Source organism: Sander lucioperca, chromosome 21 (assembly GCF_008315115.2).
Source record: "Sander lucioperca isolate FBNREF2018 chromosome 21, SLUC_FBN_1.2, whole genome shotgun sequence".
NCBI classification, from domain to species: domain Eukaryota; kingdom Metazoa; phylum Chordata; class Actinopteri; order Perciformes; family Percidae; genus Sander; species Sander lucioperca.
The window spans coordinates 28949135-28975536 of NC_050193.1; the positions used below are offsets into that span (position 1 = coordinate 28949135).

At 42.7% G+C, this 26402-nt stretch overlaps 1 protein-coding gene across 5 annotated transcripts; it reads right to left on the bottom strand.

Moving 5' to 3' along the window:
* Positions 1-671: 671 nt before the first annotated feature.
* srebf2 (sterol regulatory element binding transcription factor 2) lies at positions 672-25668 on the bottom strand. Of its 5 annotated transcripts, XM_035997167.1 has the most exons (22): positions 25321-25668; positions 18074-18447; positions 16118-16165; positions 15134-15326; positions 14769-14926; positions 14325-14477; positions 13933-14214; positions 13289-13403; positions 13050-13201; positions 11851-12055; positions 11554-11729; positions 10579-10828; positions 10215-10384; positions 9928-10099; positions 8730-8847; positions 8524-8633; positions 7855-7987; positions 7379-7550; positions 6242-6418; positions 3081-3192; positions 2154-2386; positions 672-2121 (listed from the first exon to the last, which is right to left on the bottom strand). In XM_035997167.1, the coding sequence occupies exons 1-21, from the start codon at positions 25409-25411 to the stop codon at positions 2169-2171; spliced, it is 3579 nt and encodes a 1192-aa protein (XP_035853060.1). In that variant the 5' UTR covers positions 25412-25668; the 3' UTR covers positions 672-2121; positions 2154-2168. The 5 variants fall into 5 exon arrangements, with proteins under 5 accessions (XP_035853060.1, XP_031176644.1, XP_031176645.1 ...); XM_031320784.2 differs by lacking the exon at positions 672-2121 and having other exon boundaries at positions 2122-2386; positions 16118-16162; XM_031320785.2 differs by lacking the exon at positions 672-2121 and having other exon boundaries at positions 2122-2383.
* Positions 25669-26402: the final 734 nt, after the last annotated feature.

Here is a 26402-nt window from a genome sequence, read left to right on the forward strand (position 1 = left end):
AGAAGGGCTGTCTCATGTGGAAGTCAAACAATTACAAATAAAAAGCAAATCGGACAAAAGATTTCACACAGAAACAACTCCTCCATCATTTCAAATACAAAGTGTGATGAAAACATAATAAAATAATCCTTTACATTACATCAAGGCCAATTTGCTTGAGAGCTTTACATCATAGGTGGACATCGCTTCCAAGAAATACCATTCATCACTTTTATCACTGCTCAGCCCATTTTCACTTAGATCCAGTATATCTTAAAGTGCTCATATTATGCTCATTTTCAGGTTCATAATTGTATTTAGAGGTTGTATCTGAATAGGTTTACATGGTTTAATATTTTTGTTGTACTACACATTGCTGCAGCTCCTCTTTTCACCCTGTGTGTTGAGCTCTCTGTTTTAGCTACAAAGTGAGGCATCTCACTTCTGTTCCATCTTTGTTGGGAGTCGCACATGCGCAGTAGCTAGGTAAGGACTACTAGCCAGTCAGAAGCAGAGTATGAGGGCGTGCCACGCTAGCAGCTAGGTGAGCATTATAACGTGTGTTCCAAAGTGACCACGTTTGTCTCTGAAGTAAAGGCTGGACTACAATAGAGCTGTTTGGAGCAGTTTGTGAACAGTGTTTTCTGTTGGAGATGGTAAGTCCCTTTGGGGTGAACTTTGGGCTTTTTCACTTTGTAAACCTATAACGTGCACAAAAAGATATATAACACAATTAAGGAAAGGGAAAAAGCCAAAAAGCATAATATGAGCACTTTAAAGCGTTACTGCCGCCCAATATGTTTAGAGTATCCGACACTCGCTGCGGACAAATCAAGACATTTTATAGACCAAACAACTAATCGATTAATCGACAATGGAAATAATCGTTAGTTGCAGCCCTGGAAGCCACCTTGCAAAGCCACAGCAGTGAGTGTTTGATAATAAAAAGACCTTTTGGATGGAGTAACACACACTCGCAGGGTGAGGCGACTGACCTTGCTCTCCTGGTCAGAGCGTCAGAACATCAGATCCGGACTCTGACAGGAAACCATTACGAGCCAACTTTGACACGTTGCCGCGCTTTTCTTGGATGCATGTCTTCTCTCAAGCAGAAGTGAGGACTTCCCGTTTAATCTACTTCTGTTCATCTGTCTATGTACAACCTATATACAATCACATCGTGAGTTTGTATCTAATTAATTGAATATGTATATGGATCTGTGTGAGTTGTGTGTGTAGGTAGGCATTTTCAAACTTATCGGCCCATTATTGGCTGCTTCCACCTGTTATTTAGATATTCCGCAAATCAATTCTTCGCAAGTCATTCTTGCTGTTTCTGCGACAGCAAGTCAAATCCCTAAAGTAAGTAAAGCAGCTCAGCAAGGTTTTATTAGGATGGCGCTGCGTTGGATTGAAGCATGAAATGGTCAGTTAATTCAAATTCAGGATAACTGACGGGGTGCTTAAGTATCCTACTTTGCTCCACAGTACAGTGCTGGCATTGTACTGTGTATGAGGTAGATAAGGAGGGACACTACTCAGCACTGTATGGTTTAAAGCAAACTAGTCTATCTAGTCTGCATCCTACACTCTGACGCCCTTTAAATTGAAGCTTGCAAATTTAATGAGACGTTACGCAGTTAAGTAGCACTCGCACTGCCGTGTGCCAATAATGATTGTACAGCTTGGTAGCCTACAGCTAATCAATGCACTGCTGCGCTGCATTAATTTAAACAGCTATTAGAGAATGGTCCCTTTTCCCTTTGGGCCCTGTTAAACCTGATTTTGCTCATTGTGTAGCATTGTTAAAAATGAGGCAGCGAGCCTAGCATGGTACCATTAATGACCAGAAGGTGGAATGATTGTGCTGCAACAATGAAACTAAGCATCAAAAGAAGCAAATGTGAGGCCTGTGAGTGTTTCAGCTGCAGGTGTGGGAACGGTGACAGTAAACAAAATCAGCTGTCTGTGTGTGAGAAAAGTGTAGCAGTTTGAAGAAAAGTCTTTATAATCATGGGCCTTGATCAAATTGTGGTTTGAGGTTGTGGATGAGTAGACTGGCTTACATCTTTGTATGTATGTAGCAAATTACAGAGTTCATTGTGAGTAGCCCTAATCTGTGTGTGTGTGTGTGTGTGTGTGTGTGTGTGTGTGTGTGTGTGTGTGTGTGTGTGTGTGTGTGTGTGTGTTCAGGAGGCAGCGATGGTCGTGCCCCCGCTGAGGCGCAGCAGGATCTGCTGACAGTCCTGCAGGGACCGACGGTCCCCCACCCGCTCCAGGGTGCGCTTGGCCTCGGCCAGCAGGCGGGTGCGATGCCCGGGCGGGGTTAGCAGGGGCATGGGCAGGTGGCGGCAGGCCAGGAGGATGGCATGAGCCCTCTCCCTCTCACCCAGGACACACTCACCTTCTGACAGCAGCAGGGGGGAGAAAAAACGAAAGAAAGAAAGAAAGAAAAGTGCCAGGTTAGTGTCCATTGCGTGTGTGTTTGCATGCGTGTGTGAATAATAATAATAACAGTTCAGATTAAGAACGACCACAGGGGGGACTGATCCTGAGCTAGCACTCAAGTGAACTTCCACTCTGACTTTGCGCGTGTGGATACGATTCTGTGACAGACGTCTTCGTTGTGGAATTTCCAGCTTATGAACTCATGCTGTGTAAATTGAGACAATGGTACCCAGGTGCCATTTAGGCCAGTGTCCAACATAACCTCATAACCTTTCCAGGCAGAGGAATACTTCAACTTTGTGTCTCCATAGATGACGAGAGACATAGCACCTGTATGATAAGACAGCGCTGCTCACCCTGCCAAAGCCATAGAGAAAGTAAACACATTTAGTCTGTGCTGAGATATTTGGGCGCACGCAATATCTTTCAGCCTTCAGAAAGACAGGAACTTCAGAAGTTGGGATGGCACCACGCTGTATTGTGTAATCCTAAATTCTCCTCAATTGGGAACTCATTAAATGCTCCTGTGTAATTCATCGAAGTCTCCCGGACATTCTTCCCATATGTGAAATGAGTAGTGCTGCTCCAAGTTTTTTTTCTTAACGGTCTGTACTCGAATCAATGTTTTTTAATTTAGTTTCAGTCTCGCTTACCGGCCGTGTAAGAGTTGTGCGTCCTGCGTCGGAGGTTGTGCTCCAGCAGCTGGTGTGTCCTTGTGGGACTGGCTCCGGCCATCAGCCTCACTGTGGTCTCATGGAGAAACACCTGCAGGAAAAACAACACACGCACATCAGAGACGCAATCATTGTCGTCATTGCGTATTTATAGGCGTTTGTTTGGAGAAGAACAACATTCATCCTACACATCGCGATTTCACCCCACATACAGCACACTACCAGGTATAATCCACAAGAAATATTCTGCCTCTCTTGCAAAGCGCCTCACAGAACCACGAGTACATATTTCTCAGTCAGTGGTCTCGCAACAGAAGCCTCGGAAAATGATGCAGTTCATGTGGTTCTTCGAGTCTCGCACATGTCTAAACATAAATGATCACCAACCGCTGTGAAAGCAGTTGTTGTTAGAGACCCTCTGGCTACAGTAATGACTACTCCATTCAAATCTAACAAGTAGGTTTGATGATTTATTAAAAACCGCGTCGAGATTTCTGCAGCTGGTTAGAGCTGGAGAGAACTTGATTTCCGAGGCTGATCCAGTAAATGGAGTATTATCACGAACAAGATTAGCGGGTCGCGGCTGATTTCTGGGCTTACCATCAGAGCAGCGCGGCGGTTTTGTTCACATAACGTGCCTGCAACATATTGTGGGTATTATTACTTTTAGTACGTTGTTTGTTGCAGCTTTACAAATCTGGAGAGTTGCCTGCTTTTCAATGTTGTATCATAATAAATAGATTATTTGTTTTCTTTGGCTGGAAGCTGGCGCAACGATGAAAGACAATTTAATTACTAATTTTATATCTTGTTCTGGGCATTTGTTCATATTGAGATTTAAAGAGCTACATGAGCAATAAATGAATCAAAGACTTTGCAACTTGGCGAGATTAACCAGTAGATATATACAGGAAACACAGTATGGTCCAGGTCAGAATGATACATCCCTGGCAGTTTATCTAGAATTCCCTGGCTCTTGTTTATCATGCGTCCTGCCGCGTCCAACCGCGTCCACCCAGGCTGCTGTGCCACACCACACCCCGTAACGCCCTGCTGTACCTTACTATGACATGAACTACTACGACTACCATTGTGATCACTGTTCCACTATCTTTATTATGACTATTATTGCCACCATTCACCACTCCCCCAACTGGTGCCGTCAGACACCGCCTACCAAGAGTCTGGGTCTGTCCCAGGTTTCTTCCTAACAAAAAAGGGAGTTTTTCCTCGCCACTGTCGCAATAGCTACTGCTAATGCTTGCTCTTGAGGCAACCACTGTAATAGTTGGGGCTTCGTAAACTACAGAGTTTGGTCTAGACCTACTCTATTTGTAAAGTGTCTCGAGATAACTCTTGTTATGATTTGATACTATAAATAAAATTGAATTGAATTGAATTGAATCATTACTGCTACAGAAAGGATTTTCCATCTAAGCTCTCAAAAATGGCCCAGACATTTCAGGAAAACAACCCGAACGTAGGCTTCAATGTTGTTTCTCCATCTCATCCTACACTTGTTTCTCGCTAACCTGACTCCGCCAGATGGATTGTTTCGCATTTGCTCGACACATCCATCTGGGAACTTTCCGTTGGAGAACTTTTGGGAAGGGGCGAAAATACTGGTTAGTTGATTGCATAAACCATCTGTCTATCACCACCAATTGGGAGAAGAGCAAAAACATATTTTCCTCCGAGAAAAGCCTCCAGTGCCGTTTTTTGCTCTTCTTTCAATGAAGGAATAATTTCTAATTTGGATAAAACTTGCGCGATAGCTATGCTCATCTCATCTGTGGAAGCCGCCACGTTGTTTAGACTGAACAGTCGCTTCTCGTTGCGTCACACCTAAACCCGCCTCAAAACCAACGCTGATTGGTCGGTCGTTTGGCGAACGGCACCAAATGTTCTCTGTCTCAAGATGCCAGACTGATCTGCGAGTGGAAAACTGGAGCTCACGAGGTCAGCACGGTCTCACGAGGCTAGTTTCTCGCAGCTTTGGACATTAAGGGATCATGTAGGCTGACGCAAGACCTCGACGCAAAGGGGTTCTAATTCGCTACAATGACCGGCTCGCTCTACATTATAGATAGATAGATACTTTATTCATCCCGAATCCCGCTTATAGTCTATATCCACAACGTTCCACTAACGGGATTGCTCCGTTACCGCCGGGAATTTTTTATATTTCTTTGCGGCATTTCAGCCTTTAAGAAAGAACAGATAGATATGAAAGGGGAGAGAGAGGGGGATGACATGCAGGAAATCGTCTCAGGTCGGGCTCGAACCCTGGACCTTCTGCGTCGAGGTATACACCTCCATATATGTGCGCCTGCTCTACCAACTGAGCTAACCCGGCCACACCTGCCTCTTTCTTTGTGTTGGAATTTTAAACTCTGGTGGATTTGTGAGGACTATGGTTAACTGCTCCTCAGATCTCTGCAGGGTAAATCCAGACAGCTAGCTAGACTATCTGTCCAATCTGAGTTTTCTGTTGCACGACTAAAACTACTTTGAACGTACACATGTTCCACCAAAACAAGTTCCTTCCCGAAGCTATTTTGCAGTGGCACCGTGGCTCTGTCCGGACATTAAGACGATTGTGATTGGCTTAAAGAAATGCCAATAAACCAGAGCATGTTTTTCTCCCATCCCGGAATGCTGTGTGGACTAGCCAGACCTTCCTCCACAGCGCTGTGGAGGAAGGTCTGGCAATGCGAGACTACCCCGCTTATTACACATCTTATACAGAGGTTAACCGCTGGTAACGTCTGCGTCCTGGTAGGGATGGTTAACTTTACCTCTGAAAAGTACCGCTCTCCGACAGAAGCCAGGTCACCCCGATGAGTAAGCTAACCATGGAGCTAACTAATGCTCTGTTTGCACTGTTCCCATTAGCACTGTTAGCGATCTCTGTTTCCTCCACCCTTTACCTCCCTTTGTGATCTGCTGACTTATACTTAGCAATGGTCTGTTATACAGGAATAACGGAATGTCGTGATTTAGTATTCAACAAGGCCGTGTAATAAACAATGTCTAAAATATAATGTACAGTATAAACAGTTCTAAACTCCAGTGACTGGAACCTTTTGCTGATTCCTGAATTCCTGAACATATCCGACTTGATCTGGTCACGGACGTACCTTGTGTTGCGCCTGTCTGTAGCACTGTGTGAGCTTTCTGAGCGCGCTGAGGTCCCTCTGGAAACCAGCCAACTGGGATCCAGGGGCCGGGCCAGGCTCTCCGTTACTGCTGCCTCCCCGCTGCCATAAACTGGTCCTCAACGTCAGCAGCAGGTCACAGATCAGGAGCTCCAACCCCTGGGAAGAGAAAAAAAGTCAAAAGATCAAAGTGCTGTTTGGTGCATTTTAACATAAAATTAGATTATTTCATTCATTTTGTCGATTATTTTGTCGATTAATCGATTAGTTCTTTGGTCTATAAAATGTCAGAATAGGGTGAAAAGTGCCGATCAGTGTTTCCCAAAGCCCAAGACGACGTCCTCAAATGTCTTGTTTTGTCTCAAAGATATTCAGTTTACTGTCACAGAGGAGTGAGGAAACTAGAAAATATTCACATTTAAGAAGCTGGAATCAGAGAATTTAGACTTTTTTTCATAAATAAATTACTCAAAGCGATTAATAGTTTAGTTGGCGAATCATTTCATAGTTGACAACTAATCGATTAATCTTTGCAGCTCTACATAAGATGCATTATTTCAAAAGAAAAAAAAAAAAGATTTAAAGGGATGAATGTGACCCAAAGTGTGACTCAAAGACGCCTTAACAACCACAACCCACCAACAACAACCAGCCCCGCGTCATAACCAGCGCGTCTCGTCCAACATGCATGCCTAGAATGTAAACATGATATGCGGTGCTATCTAATGCTGTGAAGCGGTGGGGTGTGTAGCGGGTGCGTGCAGATTGGGGAGGCCTCTGTACTGCACTGCAGACACATTGCACTCGGCTTCAGGATCATGCAATGCAACTACAATGCACCACAGCCACCTCCTGCCACCCACACTGCGCACACACACACGCACAGCCCCACGGCAGCCTGAGCCCAACTGAGCATGCAGTGTGTATGAATGATTACCTAAATGGATCAACTTTAGCGAGTCCTGATAGCAGAAGACAGGTTTTTGCCATCTGTATAATGTGTGTGTGCAAGAACGCAGAGAAAAATTACATAACAAGCGCTCTAACCACAAACCCAGAGAAGATCTTAAGAAGATGATAGTGCCAGTGTTTGGAGTGCTGTGATTATTTGTACACTACCTTGTTCAGCCAGTTCCCAGTCTGGGCGACGGGCACTGAGATGCTGGAGCGCAGGTAGCTGCTGGCTCTGTCGCTGTGGGACAGGCAGGCTACCGCCCCTTCTCCCTTCAGAGGGGACAGACTCATCTGAACTGCCTTGCAAAGATGCAGCACAGCCTTGGGCAGAGGGTGGCTGCAACAGAGAGTGAATGTGTGATTGTCTTTATTACCATCCTTCAGTTTAATCTTAGATGTTTGGAATCTACACGGGTTAGACAAGGTATACAGATGATCCTGTTAGGACTTCCAGGTCTCTGAATCAAAATGATCTTACACTTTTAGGGATTTTTACAGCTTGAAAGATTCCTGTAATGTCCACCAACTTAAACTTGAATGGAGAATGAATGCTTCACCTTCACCGCGTTTATTCTAGTTGCTGTATTGTGTGGCAGCTTGGGTTTTGTCAGACCTACTGAAACAAGTTGTACTTCGCTTACTCAAGAGTGTGCAGAGCCCTCGGCATCCGCTCTGCCTCTGCCAACAGTGACCTCACTGCGACATCATCGCCCTGCAGCCAATGCACGGCAGCCTTCAGGACCAAAGCCCACCAACGACTCACTGGGTCTCCCACTGGCAGGAAGAAGAGAGGGGAAATCACGTAGGAATAAAAACAACAAGAGGGACAAATTAGCTCCAGTCTGAAGAGCCTGAACAGACTTCTTTTGTGGCCGTGAAAACCTTTTTCTTGTCAAGTTTTAATTGTCAAATGATAGAGTCTCCTGTGGTATTAAAAGGGTTTGATGATATAAGATGCAGAATGTCTCAGTGTGAAAACAAGAATTGATTAAGGATGTGGTTAATTAACATCGCCTGAACAGATTATCAATGTGTTCATATCCATTGCAAGTCATTTATTACCACAAATCAATGACTGCAAGTGTTATCCGTGATAATCCAATAAAAAGCTAATCCCAAAAGCCAGATTGGTTTTCGGGGTGCTGCAAATGGAGCAAAGAAAATCCATTCATGTTGACAGTAATAACTCTGATGGCTATCTGGTTAATCATAAATAGAGAAGAAAAAAAATCTCATCCGCACGCAAACATCCGATGTGATTCATGCTTGACTCTGATTGGGCAGGGTTGTTCTCTTTGTGCTATTCATACCTGGGGTGGTGGTGTGACTGGGAGGAGTCGAGAAGGCAGGAGGAGGGGAAGGAGAGTCCTCTGTACAGCTGTTCAACAACTGGAGGAACTCCAGGGCACTGGAAAACTCCCTGAAAGAGAGACAGACCAGAAGAAAAGAACAGATCCAGGGTAAATCACTAATTCACATCACACCGTCAAAAACAATGCTGGTAGCCCTGCCTTACCCAGAGGGGTTCTTGCATTTGCCAGCTTCTGAGTCACTCTGTGGCTGGATGAGGGTGTGAACGGCTCTCTCCAAAAGCTTCCTGCAGAAACAGCGGTGCAGCTGGGCAATGGGGTCAGCTGGGGGAAACAGAGAGGGACAGTTAAATCACAGCACAAAGCATCTTTAATTGACATATTTTTTTCTTTAATACCAAATAAACACTACATATTTGCATTCATACTGTAGATACGGAAAAGACAAATGCTATGCAAAACAATCAATTCATACATTCAGTAAATAGCTATTAAACATTTACAAGTTAATTTGTTTTTTTAAACCTCCATTGTGTCATTTTTTGAGTTGATTCTTAGCAAAAACCCCTTTGATCTTTCACAAATATGTACTCATTCATGTGTAATTACTTCCACCAACTAATCAAAGTATTCTCGTAGAATCTGACATTCAGAATCATTCAGAATACATAGGAGCGACTCGCTCGAATGACGGCAACCATGTAGCGCCTCCATCTTTAAAATACATTAGCCAAAGAGGGACATACCTCCATCTTTAAAATACATTAGCCAAAGAGGGACATACCTCCATCTTTAAAATACATTAGCCAAAGAGGGACATACCTCCCCATTTCGCCCTCTTACACCTACTGGCACCGTGACGAATGCCAGGGGGAGATTACTCTCCAAGGAAGCGAAAAAGAGAATTAAAACGACAACGCGACAAGACCAAAGTTAATATTGGAGTGGCTAGAACAGCTGCGTGTAAAATGAGACAGCTAATTTCGGGTTCGGCCACCGTAGGAGGAAGAGCTAGAAAGTAATATTCAGTTGGTCGTCACATCATTCACCGCTAGATGGGAGAAATTCTTACACGTTGCAGGTTTAAGCATCTGAAATGCCCAGAACCACTAAAGAACTCAATATTCATTCGAGGTATATAAAGCTCAACTTGCATGTTATATTTCATTTTATAGAAAGGTCATCAAGCAATATGATTGGGAGTTTTTCTTTTCTGTCATTGAAGGTGTGAAATTGAGGGTCTTTTTTTAAATTTATTTTTCAATTATTTCACAACTGTGAAGTGTTGTGATTGTTTTGGAGTTAAAATGAGTAAGGAAAGATGACAGGAAGGAAAGAAAAAAAAAAAAAAAAGGAAGGAAGAGTCAAATAGAGAATGGGCCAACTCCTGTATGTAGGTCATACCTGGGTCTCTCTGAGAAGTGTACACCCCGTCGCTGCTCTCTGACTTCAACGACCAATCGCAACTCAGGAAGAACTGCCTACCCAATGGGGTGAAGAGCCAGCGCAGGCAGTCAGGGATCGGCTTGGTCTCTGATTGGTTGGCCACGCTCTCTGCACAACTCAACAGATAACCCTGGGAGATAAGACACAGAAGGAAAGATGCTGATGATAGAAAGAAAACTCATCCAAAGCAAATCAGACATCATTAAAATAATATCGAGATAAACAGCACCATGTAAGAGACTTACAGGCAGACAGGAGAGGTGGTGGCCCAGCAGAATGCGCAGGGCTGTTGCTGCGGTGACGTAGATCTGGGTGAGCTGGGCAGGGGCCATCTTGCTTCGGGCGCTCTCGCTGAGGTTGACAGCGCTCAGAGACACAGACAACGCCCACAGGCTGCTGCGCTGAGGCAGCTTTTCTACAGACACAGAGAGAAACTGTGTCACAGTGTTCAAATCTTCAAAGCATGTCAAAGTGAAAGTAGCTGCAATAGGTGCAATATTGATTTGTTGTAATTATTGTAATATGGTTGTGGAGTCAATTCTTTAACCCTTGTGCACCTGTCCTGCCTGTCTGTGTAAAGCATTAGCCCACTTTGTTCTTAACACTCACCTGTGAGATGCAGCTGGCTCAGCCGGTGGTAAACCAGCGCAGCGTCCTTCGCACTAGTCCTAGCCTCCTCCCCCTCATGCTTTCCCCCAACCTGACGAACCAGCCAACCCAGAGGAGTTGGACGATGCAAGACGTAGCGAATCAGATTCCAGGACAGCGAGCAGACCAGTTCCAGACTGGTTGAGGGAAGAGCTCTGGTCAAGACGGACAGGCAGGTTTCTAAACTGGCCATTGCTGCCGTGTAATCTCCCTGCAGGCGAGAGGAGACAGGAACAATAGCAAGCTAATCAGTTTTTAGAAGACTGATATGAAAGAGAGGGGGGGGTGGTGCAATGAAGGTCATTAGTTCTGAACACAATTTGAACAAACGCTAAAAATAACCCCAGGCAGGCTAAAATGAGACATCAAACACGGTGAGAATCAAAGTAAACTGGGCGAACTGTGAGCACTGAGCACGTGCAAAAATGGAGAAAATAAGCAGATCCAATATTCAGACACTTGAACTGTGAGTAGTGTGCTCATTTGTTTTGCTATATTTGGAAATGCTACCCTTACTCTTTCTTGAGAAGTTTCCTGAGCACAGAATAAATATGCAATGGAAAATACATATAAATTTGGACTGCAATTAACAATCATTTTCAGTATCGATTAATCTGCCAATTTTCTAGATGGACTGGTTAATTGTTTGGTCTATAAAATGTCAGAAAATATTGAAAAATGTCCATCGCAAAGTGATGTCTTTAAATGTCTTTTTTTTGTCCCAAACCCAAAGATATTCAGTTTAATATGATATAAAACAGGAAGCAGGAAATCTCCATATTTGAGAGACTGAAAACAGCATTTTCTGCCATTTTTGCATGAAAAATGACTTTATTAACGATTAATTAATCTATAAAATAATTGGCAATTATATTTCTGCTGTTTTCTTGGCTTGTTTAAGACTTCCTTGCCATCCCAGGGCGGCTCTGTATTCACCCTTTTGAGATGCAGGTCGGCTTGTTTGCGATGCCTCCAGAAGGACACCGATTTTGGCGAGTGAAGGGGTGTGACGGGCTCCCACAGGTAGAGCACCCTGACACAGCCCCACACCGCTCCCACACCGCTCAGCACCCACACCATCACCCACGGCAACAGGCACCGCAGCCAGGATGCTGGAGGGTGAGAAGAGAAGAAAACATGCGGTAAGGTCATTACGCATTTTAAAATACGTTACTGCGCCACTCTCAGCTTGTGCCATGAACCCTGATCAACAGAGGAGTCAGCCCTGCTCACCAAAGTCCTGCGTGTGAGTTGGGAACCAGACGAGCGTTCTAGTTGGCCCGTGGCCCACAGGGAGGCCGGGGCTCACTGAGGCATCAGAGCCCAACAAAGATGGCAGAGGGTTTAGGGACAGGCAGAAGAAGGTCAGGGCGCAGAGAAGCAGTCGAGAACCATCCATCACTCCAACTGAGGAGGGAGAATCTGGCTCACTCTTCATCTGCGAGACGGTGAAAGAGAACAGGTTCATAATGAATAATTATACTTCATCCACAATCCTTGTCAGACATTAAACTTACATCATCATTTAAGTCCGTTTGAATTTGAATCTTAATATGAGAGATAGAGAGAGCTACAGAAAGAATCCGCTGCAGACCTCAGCCAAGGTGTGCACTGTTACCCAATGTTAACGCAGTGTGATTTTTTTTTTCCAGTTGGGAATTTTTTCGATTATTCAGACACCACACGAATGCAACACAAATGGCCTATCTCGCAATATCTATGAAAGAGATTAATCATTTGCGTATCTGCCCCGTGATTCGGATCCGCTCCAAAATGTTGTGGGTTCTTCCTTGGCTCATGCTACAGCCTTGCACCACGTTTCATGACAGTCTGGGCAGGTCGTTTTTCTGTAATCCTGCTGACAGACAAACAAACTGAGCCAAACACATGACCTCGTTGGCGGAGGTAATAAATAAGATCAGAATTATTTCTGAATGTCGTTGCAGATACATTTGTATCCAACATGAATTTAGCAGACACTACGCTTAGTGATAAAATGTATGTCAGCACCTTCTGAGCAATCTTCACAATAAAAAACACTTACTGTGAAGCAAGAGGAGTAAGGAGCAGTAAGGCTACTATCGATTGAATTAACTACTACTACTACTACTACTACTACTACTACTACTACTGACGTACTTTGCAGACAGCGGCATCAACGGGTTGCTGCGCTTCGGTGGCTGTCATGTTGAATGTAAACAAAAAGCTGCTTGCCGTCGCTTCTCTATCGTCATCGTGTTAAACCCGCCAATAGCGCAACAGGTGGATAAGCCAGTTTGTGATTGGTCCCCTCAGATTTGTAATGGAAGCAGGATAGAAAAATTTACAGGTTTCCAGCCTGAGCTGCAGGGCAAAATCAAATCGCCGGCAGATCGGGCTGGGTTTACCCCGTCTAACTACTACTACTACTCTAAAATTGAAAGGTGTGTTACCTGATCGTGATCCATCAAGGGGCTGCCTGGCTCTGAGTCCACACAGTAAGGAGAGAACTGCTGAGGGGAACCAGAACCAGAGTCCGAGGCTGGAGGTGACATCATCACTATTTCCTCTTTAAGCTCCACATCTTCAGACAGAATCACTGTCTCTGAGATAGAGAGAGACTCAATGAAAGTTGCTACAGATCACGCTCTGCTTATAACTAATTTAGTAATGCATTTAGTAAAACACTTACTGTTCTTCTGGTTGCCCATCTTAAGGGCCATGTTTTCCTGCCGTAGTTTGTGGTTGACCTGTTGCAGGTACTTGATGTAGTCAATGGCCTTCCTCAGCACTCCTGACTTGTGTATCTGGGAAAAAAAAGACATGAGGAAGGACATGTGAGGATTCAACTTTATTTTTTTTTTAAGATTATTTTTTGGGGCATTTTTAGGCCTTTATTTGACAGGACAGCTGAAGACATGAAAGGGGAGAGAGAGGGGAATGACATGCAGCAAAGTGCCGCAGGTCGGAGTCGAACCTGGGCCCACTGCGTCAAGGAGTAAACCTCTATATATGGGCGGGCGCTCTACCAGCTGAGTTATCTGGGCGCCCAGGATACAACTTTTTAACAAGCTCCAATTTAAACACTGAAACAATTCCAAATTCAAAATGGTCTTTACTGTCTGTGGCCGGGTTAGCTCAGTTGGTAGAGCAGGCGCACATATATAGAGGTTTACTCCTTGACGCAGCGGCCGCGGGTTCCACTCTGACCTGCGGCCCTTTGCTGCATGTCATTCCCCCTCTCTCTCCCCTTTCATGTCTTCATCTGTCCTGTGGAAATAAAGGCCTAAAATGCCCAAAAATTATCTTTACTGTCCCTGTTTTAAAGTCACTAACCTTGGCATCATTGCCCATGACGAGGTCTCTGAGCTCCACGATCTTGTCGTTGATGGAGGACCGATACCTCTTCTCGATGATGTTGTGAGTCGTCCTCCTCTCGCCCTCCTTCACCACTCCCCCCGGGCCTACCATTCCTCCCATCATCTGGCCTTGCTCCATGCTTGATCTGGCTCCATTTGAGCAGTGAGAGGAGCCCGGCTGTAGCTGCTTGATTGGCAGCTTGTCTCCTCCTCCCATCATAACAGGGACGGTGGTCAGGATGTTGCCGCTCATCAGCGTCTGGGGAACGCCAATCAGTAGCAGTACATTAGTTTTCAGCGTGGGGCCAAACTTGTGACCAGTGGTAACAACCAAATAGTAATGGGAAATATTTAATGCTAGCTGCATACCGGGACTTGCAGAGCTGTGTTCTGGATGGGCGTAGTCAAGGTGGTGATCCCTGCGGGGCTCTGCATGGTAGACAGGACTTGCGTGCCGTCTGGTTTGAGCGTTGTAAGAACCAGTGAATCTGTCTTCAGAATCTGAGGCTGCTGGACCAGAACCTGATAGAAAGAAGAGGTCACTGTGAGGCTTTTGTGTTTGCTTACAAGCAGTTTAAAAAGATCAAAACATTGGTACTCAGATCAGGCCTCAACTCATCTTTGCATCGACACCAAACATCGTGAAACAAAAGAATTGGTGTATGATCTTTTCCAGTAGTTAGGGCTTAAGGTTTGTTGAAATATTGATCTTTTATTACCTGATATCAGCTACTACCATTTTGAATCATTTTCTAACAGTAAAAACAGTGATTACCTCTTCCAACCCTGCTAACAACAGTGAGGTTTACTCACAGGTACTTGCTGCATCTGTTGTTGCATAGTGTGGACTGTGGTGGGCGCTGAGAGAGTCTGGATGGTCTGACAGGTTGGGGTCAGAACACGCTGGTGCTGTATGGTCATTGGTTGGAGCTGTGGTGACGTCATAATGCTCTGCATCTGCGGTTGGAGGACTGGGAGACAAGATGATGCGTGATTTGTCTGTCATATTCAAAATACACTGCAGATCCTTAAAGTAAACCATATTATTGCAGCAGCATGTAACCTAAAAGACAACTTAATGTACTGTATGATAACTTTAATCGGTATCCACCCTAATATCGACCACTTTGTAAAAACGACTTCATACAGAACACTCTCCTATTCCTCTCGTTACTCACCTTGGAAGCCAGGAGCATGGCTCTGGTGGCAGATGACAGGGCTCTGGATGAAACGCGACTGTCCGCCGTTGGAGGCGATCATCACAGTTTGGGCCGCCTGGGTCTGGATGGGCAGGGCCGCCTGGCTGTGGGTCTGGACCAGGGTGTGGACCGGGAAGCTCTGGGTCTGCATGGGGATCCCCTGGGCGTGCATCTGCATTTAAGTAAAACACACTCAGTTTTATCTCAACATGTGTTTCCCCCCACCCCCGAGAGATTATGAAAGTTTGATGCAACATAAAGACAGTTCATCTGTCTTTTTTTGATGCACCGTATTGGGACAAAGGTATATTTCCCTCAAGACAATAAACTATATCCGTCAGGCTGACTTACAGTTTGCTGAGACGTGCATTGCTGTTTGTAGGGATGCTGAGCTGGATATTATATTTTACTGTCTGTGAGTACTCTGATTTTTTTCTCCTGTCAGCAAAAAGCTTTTTTATTATGGATGGCACAATAACACAAAATTAATCCACACCGTCTCCACAACTGACAATGAAATCACAGCTGAAGAGGCAGGCGCCTTGACACCAAACTACAGCACTCATCCATCCCTGCAGCACTTACAAAGCTCTTTCAGACCCACACAGAGATCCAAAACTTAAACAGCGAAACCTTGAATACAGAGTTTTTCTTGGCTCAAAATAAGACCGAGGTGGTACCATCCTGATAAAGTGTACCGTACCTTCAACTGGCTCATGCAAACACTTTTTACAAGCAACGTATTTTAGGAGATTATTTAGGTAAAATCTCAGTACTTTTTAACTGCCTGTAATAATCAGATGTCTGCACTGTTTCCCCTGCCCTCCCAATTCTCCTCCTTGCGAACTACGAGCCATGTCTGTAAAGCTGGAAAAGAAATTACACTGATGGGGGGTTATGTTCATTTAGGAAACCTCTTTAAGAAATTGTGACGTGCTTGGATGCAAAAGAAACAATATTCACCTGTCTGAACAGCCATGAAATATCAGGATTCCGGCTGAAAAATTCCTGCTGTAGGGAAACAAGACTAGGTTGAAACCTAGTATATGGCTGGACCGTGTTTGGTCAATGTGCTAAATTGTGGCCAAATTGTTACATAGATAGTCATGTTCTATAATCTAATCTAATCATTTTCTAAAATCTATAATAAATCCCTGGATAGTAAACGTTTATCTGTAATTTTCTGTAGTGGTCCCAGTAATAGTTGTTCCTAAAGTTTACTGAAGTATATGATATTACTTTGTTAAGCTATGTTTTAGACTGAGAATATGACCACAAATACTGATCTATCTATCTTGCAAAAGAAATTTGATCACCTGGTAAAATATTATTTACACAAAAGGTAGATCTCCTCTTGTTTTTTTAAGCATTTAACAAAATGAATGTAAAAACCATCCAGCCATATCCTTCTTTTTTAATAATTAATTTTTGATTATTTTACTTCCTAATTTTTATCAGAACTTGTGGCATGTCATGATGTATTGTAATTAGCTAATATCATGTTCTACAGATGTCTATTTGCGCTTTTGTATTCAGAAAAGTGGTTAAAAAAGTTGATTAAATATAAAAAATGCAATTTTTTAAACTACTTTAAATCCTTACATTTCACTGGTGTGAACAGACACACACTGGCGTTTTAGTTGCAGTACAAGAATGCTTTCAGGAACACATGGGCAGGCGCATAGAGCAGCGTTCATAAAGGCCGACTGCTGTTTGCAACGTGTTTATAAAGGCCAGCTGGCTATAAACTATATTAAAATCAAACGGCAGGTAAAAGGAGACTAATGACCTCATCAGCTTTCTGATGTTTAGTTTTCTTTGGTTTTTTTTGGCTGTCGTGGCACAGACGTTACCAGTGGAAACACTGTGGTGCTCCCGCTTTGCTGTGGTCCCCCCCGCCCAAAACAGACGGCTCTTTTAGGTCCTCTTTGGCAGTTTTAGCAGCGCCTTTCCGGGTGCGCTGTTCTGGTTACGATGCAGTGCCGCCATGTCAGCATTATACCAAAATTGCTGTTACAAATGACAGAAACCAACGCTTGTGTTTCCCATGAAGACCCCCGCCAGAGTTTTGTCTAGAAATGGTCCAATAGCGTTTTTTTGCTTCCTGATACCGATTCCGATACCTGAACTTGCGTATCGGCTGATACAGAGTACTGATCCGATAGATCCGAAGATATTTTATTATGTTTTAACAGCTGTATGCTACTATCCCTGTATGGATGTGATATGATTTCTATATTTGTTGTATGGCCTGGCTCAGGTTAAACTTTTTGTGAAACATGAACAAAAAGTAACAAAGAATGCCACAGAACTTTCTTTTACTATCTAGTTTGACATAACGGAAAAAAAGAACATAGATAAACTATTTTAAAGTAGATTTTCTTCGGGGCTAAACTACGTGGTATCGGATCGGTGGATAAACTCCAGTACTTTCCGATACTGATACAGATACTGATACCGATACCAGGATTTTAGGCAGTATCGGAGGCTTTTCCAAAAATGGTATCGGTTTTGGAACATCTCTAGCTTCGTCGAGAGCTAGAGGAGGCACAAAATTTGACAGAGGCGGCCGCATAGTTTTTCTCAATGCAGGAAAAATCCTGCATATAGCTTTCAACACATTACATAACAGTGTATACAACTGATGAGTAAAAAGTTAGAGTACTTGAAGTTAGAGTTATTATCAGACCCAAACGGAATCTGCAATTATTATTTTTTTGGACAGTTTTCAGCAGTGATCCAGAATGAAAATATGCTGAATTTAGCGGTCTGTTTTTCTGCTTGGGGTAGAGAAGGGTTAACATTCTAAGTTTTATTTTGTTTTATGTTTAAAATCTGCGGAAGATTGATTCCGTGTGGCTTTGGTGGTTCCCCATGTCAAACAGAGGATTGGAGTGTGAAAGTGGTGATAGTTGGTACCTGGATGGTGGGCTGGGCTGTCTGTTGGGGCTGAGGCTGGATGGGCTGGACCACCTGAGGCCGGGGCTGGAGGAGCGGAGGGCTGCGGGTCACCTGCTGCTGCACTGACAAGACAGTCGTGGGGGAGGGGGTCTGTGCAGGAGTGAGGGGAGGGGTGAGGGGCAGAGACTGGGGAGACAGCGTCTGGGAGGGGGCGAGGAGAACGGTGGGGCTCTGGTAGACGACAGGGGCTGGTGTCTTGGGAGTCTGGGGAGTTTGAGGGGTTTGAACGGCAGGTCGGGGAGCGGTGCTGGCGCTCTGTATAGAGCCCGCTGTGGTCATCTGGTCTTCAAACAAGTCTGGGAAGTCCTGGTTGCTGACAAACTGCAGCATCTCTGAGGAGATGGAGACACAGAATGGACATTACATCAAGTCTGGATTTGATTAAGAAATCAAAAATGTTCAAAAATATCTAAATATGTATGGGACAGCTCTGACATTCATTCAATGATATAAAACATGAAAATAGACTTAATACAGCGTGTGAGGTATATGCCAACACCTTAACAAGTCTACAATTACAAACGGTTTAATACTAAGAAATACAATTTTAATAATAAAAGATGATTTTTTTACTTTAAATTTACAGTATCACTCAGTATCCAGAATGCGAATGATGTGGTGAAACCCGCAGATCAAAAGTACCCTGGAAATCCAGAGTTCTCGCCAGAGCACAATTTGAATTTGCTCAGCGAGTCACTCTGACATTCAGTAATGATGCTCATTAACTATGCCCTTGTAGCCGAGCTGCACCAATCACATCTGTGTATGTGATATAGGCGGGCCAGAGGCCAGCTAAACAGATGACGACTGTTGAATCTATAAGTTAGCTCCGCTGGTAGCTAAGCGTATGGGTATGCTCTGGATACTTCACCCCGTGTATTGTTGTGATTGGTCGTAGTGTTATCCAATTGCGTGCAGTGAGATTTTCAAATGCACGCTTGGTGCCGCCCCTCGAGTTGGGCCAGTTTCATTACTCAATGCCAGACCCTTAATCTTTCGGATTTGGGTCTGGATTTCCAGGCTAATCAAAATTGCAACATTATCTAATTTCTATTCAATGACAATTACTTAACTACCTTAAAGCTCAGGCCTTGGCTACACTCAATATATCACAGTTACAGTACCAGGAGATAATAATCTATATTGCTTTCCCAAGTGTCCTTGAGAAAAAACTCTTCGATTGAAACTCAACATAGGGTGAATGCTGTTAACTGCTTACAGATAAGACTAACTACTTATCTGGCCCTGAATTGGCCACATGCACACACAGAAAGAAGCTACTGTTCTGGTTATAAACCAGTGAACACATTTTACTGGAAGCAAAAGGCCTTCAAACAGAGGGCCTTGAAAAGGTGTGTAGTAATCTTACGGATGGCCCAGAAAGCCAATACCAGCAGGGTTGAAAAGAAACAACTGACAACTGACAACCATATGGATCCATTTTATTTCTATGGTCAGCTAGTTGTCAGAAAAGCATTAGCATCCCTAATGGCAGTATAATAAGGATCAATGTGCACTGTGCTCCTGTTGTAAAACACTGGTATAAACTATGTTAAACACCACTTATATCATTTAATAAATTGTTCCTTATGGTGTTAAAGATGTTGCCTTGATGGCAAAGTCATGCTGAAAATGTTAGGTGTTAGGGTTCTGCAATATGATCATAATATAATACAATATATTAGGGCTGGGCGATATGGCCAAAATCTTCTATCCCGATATAGGTCATTTTAAATCTCGTTGATGTTATAAATATCACGGCATAGCATGTTTTCTGGTAATTCAATAAATAAATAAATAGTCTATATGAAATAACCACATGGTAAAGCCTATTTTTGTATACTCCTGTGTGAAATACATCAACATAACGTGCGAGGATCAGAACGTAAAGCATCCAAATGATGTACATTTTGCTATAACGCAGTTTGGCCGCTGGTTTTTCGACAGCATTGCGATAGAAACAATATGGAAAAAATATATAAACAGTACATTGCCCAGCCCTACAATATATATGATAATACACACTCAGTTGCCAGTTTATTAGGCAAAGGGTAAAACTGTTATCAGTTTTTGCAAATGTTTTTTATGATGAGGGAAATGCATTCAACACGTTTGTTAGATCTCAACTGGGCAATATATTGATATTATATCTATGTCGAGATATGAGACTAGATATCGTCTTAGATTTTGGATATCGTAATATCGTAATATGGCATAAGTGGTGTCTTGTCCTGGTTTTAAAGGCTGCATTACAGTAAAGTGATGTACCTTTCTGAACTTACCAGACTGTTGTAACTGTTCTATTATTTGCCTTTACCCACTTAGACATTATGTCCACATTACTGATGAATATTTATCTAAAATCTAAGTGTGAAGATATTTTGTTACAGCACCAATTCTCAACCCTAGAATATCGCTGCAATATCGATATTGAGGTATTTGGTCAAGAGTATCGTGATATCCGATTTTCTCCCTATCGCCCAGCCCTATATGAGGGCGTGCCATGCTAGCAGCTAGGCGAGCATTATAACGTGTGTTACAAAGTGACCACGTTTGTCTCTGAAGTAAAGGCTGGACTACAATAGAGCTGTTTGGAGCAGTTTGTGAACAGTGTTTTCTGTTGGAGATGGTAAGTCCCTTTGGGGTGGACTTTGGGCTTTTTCACTTTGTAAACCTATAACGATAATATAATAAAAAAGATATATAACACAATAAAGGAAAGGCAAAAAGCCAAAAAGCATGAGCACTTTAACATCTCTTGTTCACTTTGAAGTCCAAAGAACACAAGCCTGTGGTCCACTACTGTGAAAAACACCATGTTTTTCATGGTCCCACAGGACTTTGGAACTTGAAGACTTTTGACAACTGCTTTACAGAGTCCACCTGTGGTGGAAGCTGGCCTGGCTGATCTATATCACTGATAGTGTGCGTATGGGTTCAGCCATCAGGGTCAATGAAGTGTCAATAAACAGAGCCTTCAGCCTTGAACTGAAGGCCCTTTTATGGTCCTGCAGAGGCTCCACGCAGAGCTTTCGCCGTAGCCTACATAAGTGGCCTGATGTTTATACTTGTGCGCTGGTGTGTGCGTCGAGCCGGCGTGTGTGTGTGTGTGGGGGGGGGTGTGAGCGAGGGAGAAGGTAGAGAGTGACGTGATTAGCTTCAGAGCGAGTACCGACTCTAGAGTCATAGTGAGAGAAACAAAGTGTCTCCTCTGTTCTTTCTGACCATGGTGGGAAATCTGGAGCAGGAGAAGTTAACCCTCTCCTTGATTTCATGTTGTTTATGGAGAAGGAGAACCAGGAAATGAGTCGGGGGAAATGCAACGCTACCAAGCCACGGCCGAGCGACGTGTAGTTTTTTCGAGAGGTGCACATCAGGCTACGGTGTAGAGTCCGGCGTAGACGCAGAGGGGTCTGCGGGGGTACGCCGTCGATTCGACACAGAAGAATAAAACGGCCTTTAAGTCTTACTGTACAGCAGAGTGAGACCAGACAACCCAACAAACCACATTCATCGACTGTGACATGAAATCAGTAAGCACAGCCCCACTGAAGAGACCGTTCATAATAGCTTTGAGTGGGAAAATGTTTTGTACAGATGAACATTAGCACTGAGAGTCAGAGACACTGGCTATGATACAGCCAAGAGATCTAAACAGCTCTGCTTAATTCTAATGACGTTACAGCTGACACAATCAAACAGTTTTGTCATCTTTTATCTCAATCTAAATTCAACACAACACTAAAGGGCTAGGATACCAGAATAGATGTATGAAGCTAGAAGAATTAAAACTTACTCACAAACATTACAACACCTAGGTTCTCATCTTAAGCAACGGCAACCAACTTCCTGTCACCAGTCTCACATGTTGCATTTTAATATAGTGTAAAGGTGTTGTCATCTGCGTATATATATATATATATATATATATATATATATATAGCTCTTTCTTTTTCTGTTGTCATGCACTTTTGTGACTCAAAAAAGTGACCAAATGCCAACAGGCAAAGCAAGGATGGTAATTCCTTGGATAGTACTAATAAGTTCTGTTGACGCTGAGAGGTTAGCAGTACTAGAGGGTCATAAACACTGACAGTATTTCCTAAATTCTGAACATAAATGATTGGAGTTGCATAGAGCCCGACCGATAAAGAATGTTTAAGGGCGATATTGATACAAATATTTGGTGATTTAAAAATCTGATATTCCGATATATCGGCCGATATATATTTAAAAAAAAAAAAAAAATCCAGAAACGCGTGACAAAACATGAACAGATTTCCGTAACATTAGTTATTTGTTGTTATTTATGAGTCCTCACTAAAATAATATGATAATGCAGTTTAAAAATACAAACTGGTTTGTTTTATTGTCACAACAGAACAGAGGAACATCAAAATATATTAATGTTCTGATAAATAAAATGTATAAAAATACAAACTTAAGATATGAAACTTAATCCTTGTGTTGACTTCGGGTCACACTGACCCGTTTTAAATTTTTGTTTTATATCAGAAAATATGGGACGTAGAAATAAGCACTGAAAATGTGCAGAAGAAAAATTTTAAAATTTAAAACGTTGGAAAAAGCAAAAACAAACTGTGAAAAAAAGGCGTCAAAAAGAAAAATCGGAGAGTTGCCAACAGGGAGGTTGTAGAGCGCCTTCTGGTGGACAAACTATGCAACGCCAACGCTCAGAACATGGTTGAAGGGTGTTTCGTCCATTTTTATTTTATTTTTGAAATATCAATTTATCGGCCGTTACAAATGCCGATACTGATAGTTTGGAAAATGCCTAATATCTGCCGATAATATCGGCCCACCGATATATCAGTCTGGCTCTAGAGTTGCAAAGATTAATCAATAAGTTAATTAGTTAATGAATCAACAACTATTTTAATAAACGATTAATCGGTTTGAGTCATTTTTTTATGAAAAAAAGTCTGATTTCTCTGATTCCACCTTCTTAAATGAAAATATTTTCTAGTTTCTTCACTCTTCAATGACAGTAAACTGAATATCTTTGAGTTGTGGACAAAACAAGACATTTGAGGACCTCAATCTTGGGCTTAGGAAAACATTGATCAACATTTTTCACCATTTTCTGACATTTTATAGACCAAAAAATGAATCAATTAATATAATAGATATAATAGATTAATGAAGATAATCGTTAGTTACTGATAATCATAATGATAAAACTAGAACAATAAAAGGTTCAGGTTGAAAATATGCAGAATCATCCTTTAACCAACAGCCCTCATTGGGACAGTTTCAGATACACAACGCCACAGGAACGTTACTTGCTCACGAGCTTTCACCAGGCAGTCTTTCACATGTCACAAATACTGTACGTGCACACATAACGTAGGCAGACACATTAGACCATTCACTTGTACATCTCCATGGGGGGCAGACTGCTGATGACAGACAGAACAAAGCAGCTCTGAGACCTCAGAGCTTTAGACAAGCCTACACAAAGGGGAAATCTATCAAAGGGGGACAGTTTCCTAGGCTGCTAGGCGCAAAGAAAAATAGGTTACATAACCAGAGCTGCAGTTGCTAAGAGAATAATTGGAAGAGGAAGAATGTAGGGTCAATTACATGAGCCCTTACAGAGGCCTCTAAGACCTTACACTCAATGAAACACACGTATGGCTCATCTGAAGAATAAAGTTAATAACTTTGGAGGTCAACCAGCAATGAGACCCATCGCTGTCTAGCTTAGATTTTAAATGTATAATTAAAGCAAAAATGCTCTAGCACATCATTAGGGCCTACGGTTTCTGTAACAGGGGGTCAATTCTTCTGCAATTGGCTGCTCTGTCGGATGGGACAATGTAATTGATCGATTAGCTGCTGGCCTAACAGAGACTGTAAACTCAAGTGTGTGCTGTCTTTGTTGCAGCTCGCCTGTGAATTCATCCGTCAACCCTCAGCTGTCATTTCTCTCTCTCTCTCTCTCTCCCAATCTGTACATTCCTGTCTTTTCACACAATGATTAAGTGGGATTACATAACTGTGGCCGGGGGGGGGGGTGTTGTCTGCCTACTTTGTCCAAGGGCCCCCTTTGAAAAGAGAATTAACACCAGACACCAAAGCCCGTGTGCAGTATCATCAATGTTGGCCATTATTGTTTGATTCATCTTGTTAAGTAGTATCATAAAGCCACTGTCCACCATGGCCAGTAGACACTGTCTGACACACCCACACGGTCTGGTGACTTGGCATTCAGTAAAATTCCACCCTAGTGGAAATCTGGTGACTCTGCACTGGCCAGCGTTTCACCAAAAGCCCTGTCCTTTCAATATCTGCCAAATGGGAGAAACTTGTTTTGATAAGAGAGCGCGATTGGATCAGGGATGCTGTTTGTTCACTGAATGCCTACAGAACTGTCTTCAGAGAGATGTGAGGTCTAAGGTTTTCATTGCCACAGACTACTTCTGTTATTGTCGTGCACATGACAAATAAAGAACCTTGAACCTTGAGATGTTGTCAAACAAACTCCGATCAATAAGTCGGCTGAATAAGCTTGGAAAAGATGCTGAAGAAATTCAAGCAAAAGCTTAAATCTTGGACATGGAAGTTTTGAAGTCTAAAGAATTTAAAAATCTCAATGGTTCATCTTATGACCCTTGGCTCACAGTAAAAAAAACCAAAAAAAAACAGTCCCAGCTTGATGAGCAAGTCACACTCTTGTGCCTCCTTTCACTGCCCACATACACAGATTCCTGATGAATGACACCTCTCATTTGCTTCATGGGAAATATAACTGCCCGAAACTTCACTCAATTACATTTCCATTGAAGCTATGTCACATAGCTTATGTCACATGCAAGCTTCCAAAAGTCATAATTTGCTAAATGATATGTAGGCCTATATTTGCAATGTGATGTGTGTGTGTTTGGAATAAATCTAACTGACTCAAGTAAACAACAGACATATACATCATTCATGTGACGTTAACAGTTAATGGCTAGCTAATCATTCTCAACCTCACTTTTAACAACAGCTGTATCGACAATACTTTGAATAATAAACTTTGTGTGTGGTGCAGACTTCGTAAGAATCATAAACAGACCGTCTTAGCTGTTTCCGCTCAGCAGGATGAGCATCTCGTAGCTAGAGCTCCCAACCTGAACGGAAACAGGCCAAAAACACTTAAGAAAACAAAACCACTTAACAGTGTTAGCATTGACACTCACCGTCGATGTCTCCTAAGGTGAATTCGTCCCCTAATTCCGCTAAAGTCGGGTCCATGTTCTCCATGGTGGAGATGTACTCTCCGGTATCCATCCTGTCTGTTAGCACCTCGGCTCCCCGGCTGTCACCGGAGGTTAGCAGGAGGAAACAAACAGCACCCGAAGGGTATTCGGTGGCGTTCAGCAACGCCTACAACCCCCTTATCTGATCGAAAAGATAGTTCTTTCCGGGACCAACCGTAAGAGAACACTAGAGCCTCAAGAGAGGCAGACCTCTATGGCGATAAACTAGTTCAAACCGATAGATGCTTAAGTCGCCGCCATCTTGTTTTACGCTCATTACGTCATTCACAAACAGACTCTGTGGCCCAAAGCGGGTTCTGATTGGCCGTAACCTAGCTGTTGTTGTCATGAGACCAGTTACCGTCGTCCAATGACAAGATCGTATTTGCCGTGGTCTGATAGTGCGTCAACCATCAGAAGCTTAATTTGAATAAACCGCGCCCCATATCTTTATGAAAAGAAGTGCACTTCATTAGACAAATGTAGCGCCTGAGAAGTAATGACAAAAAAATAATGAATGAATAAATATAATTCAATAAATACTGGAGACACGTTTATTCAAATGATACGCATGTCTCTATGTGGCCCTACTTGCAGATTAAATGTTTTTTAAATGTTTTGTGTTCAATTTAAATGCAATACCCTATTACATAATTTATAATTACACATACTGGCCATTCAAAGAGTTAATGGTTTTCACCATTATAATGCATGCAACAGTGCAGCAACAATGCTCCATAAAGTTTTACTTTAAAAATTAATTATAGGCTATTAGCAGTTACAAAATATTAAAGTTTTAATAAATTAAGATAAAAAAACTAGAATTACCAACTTGTGGTTGTATGCATATATATATATATATATATATATATATATATATATATATATATATATCTATATCTATGGTTGTATGCCTCTGCCAACCAATCAAGTTGCAGTTTACATCCATGTCTGACCAGACTTACATAATATATGTAGTGGTTTGAGGGAATTTAATAAAAGAAATTGTGTATTTTTTTGGT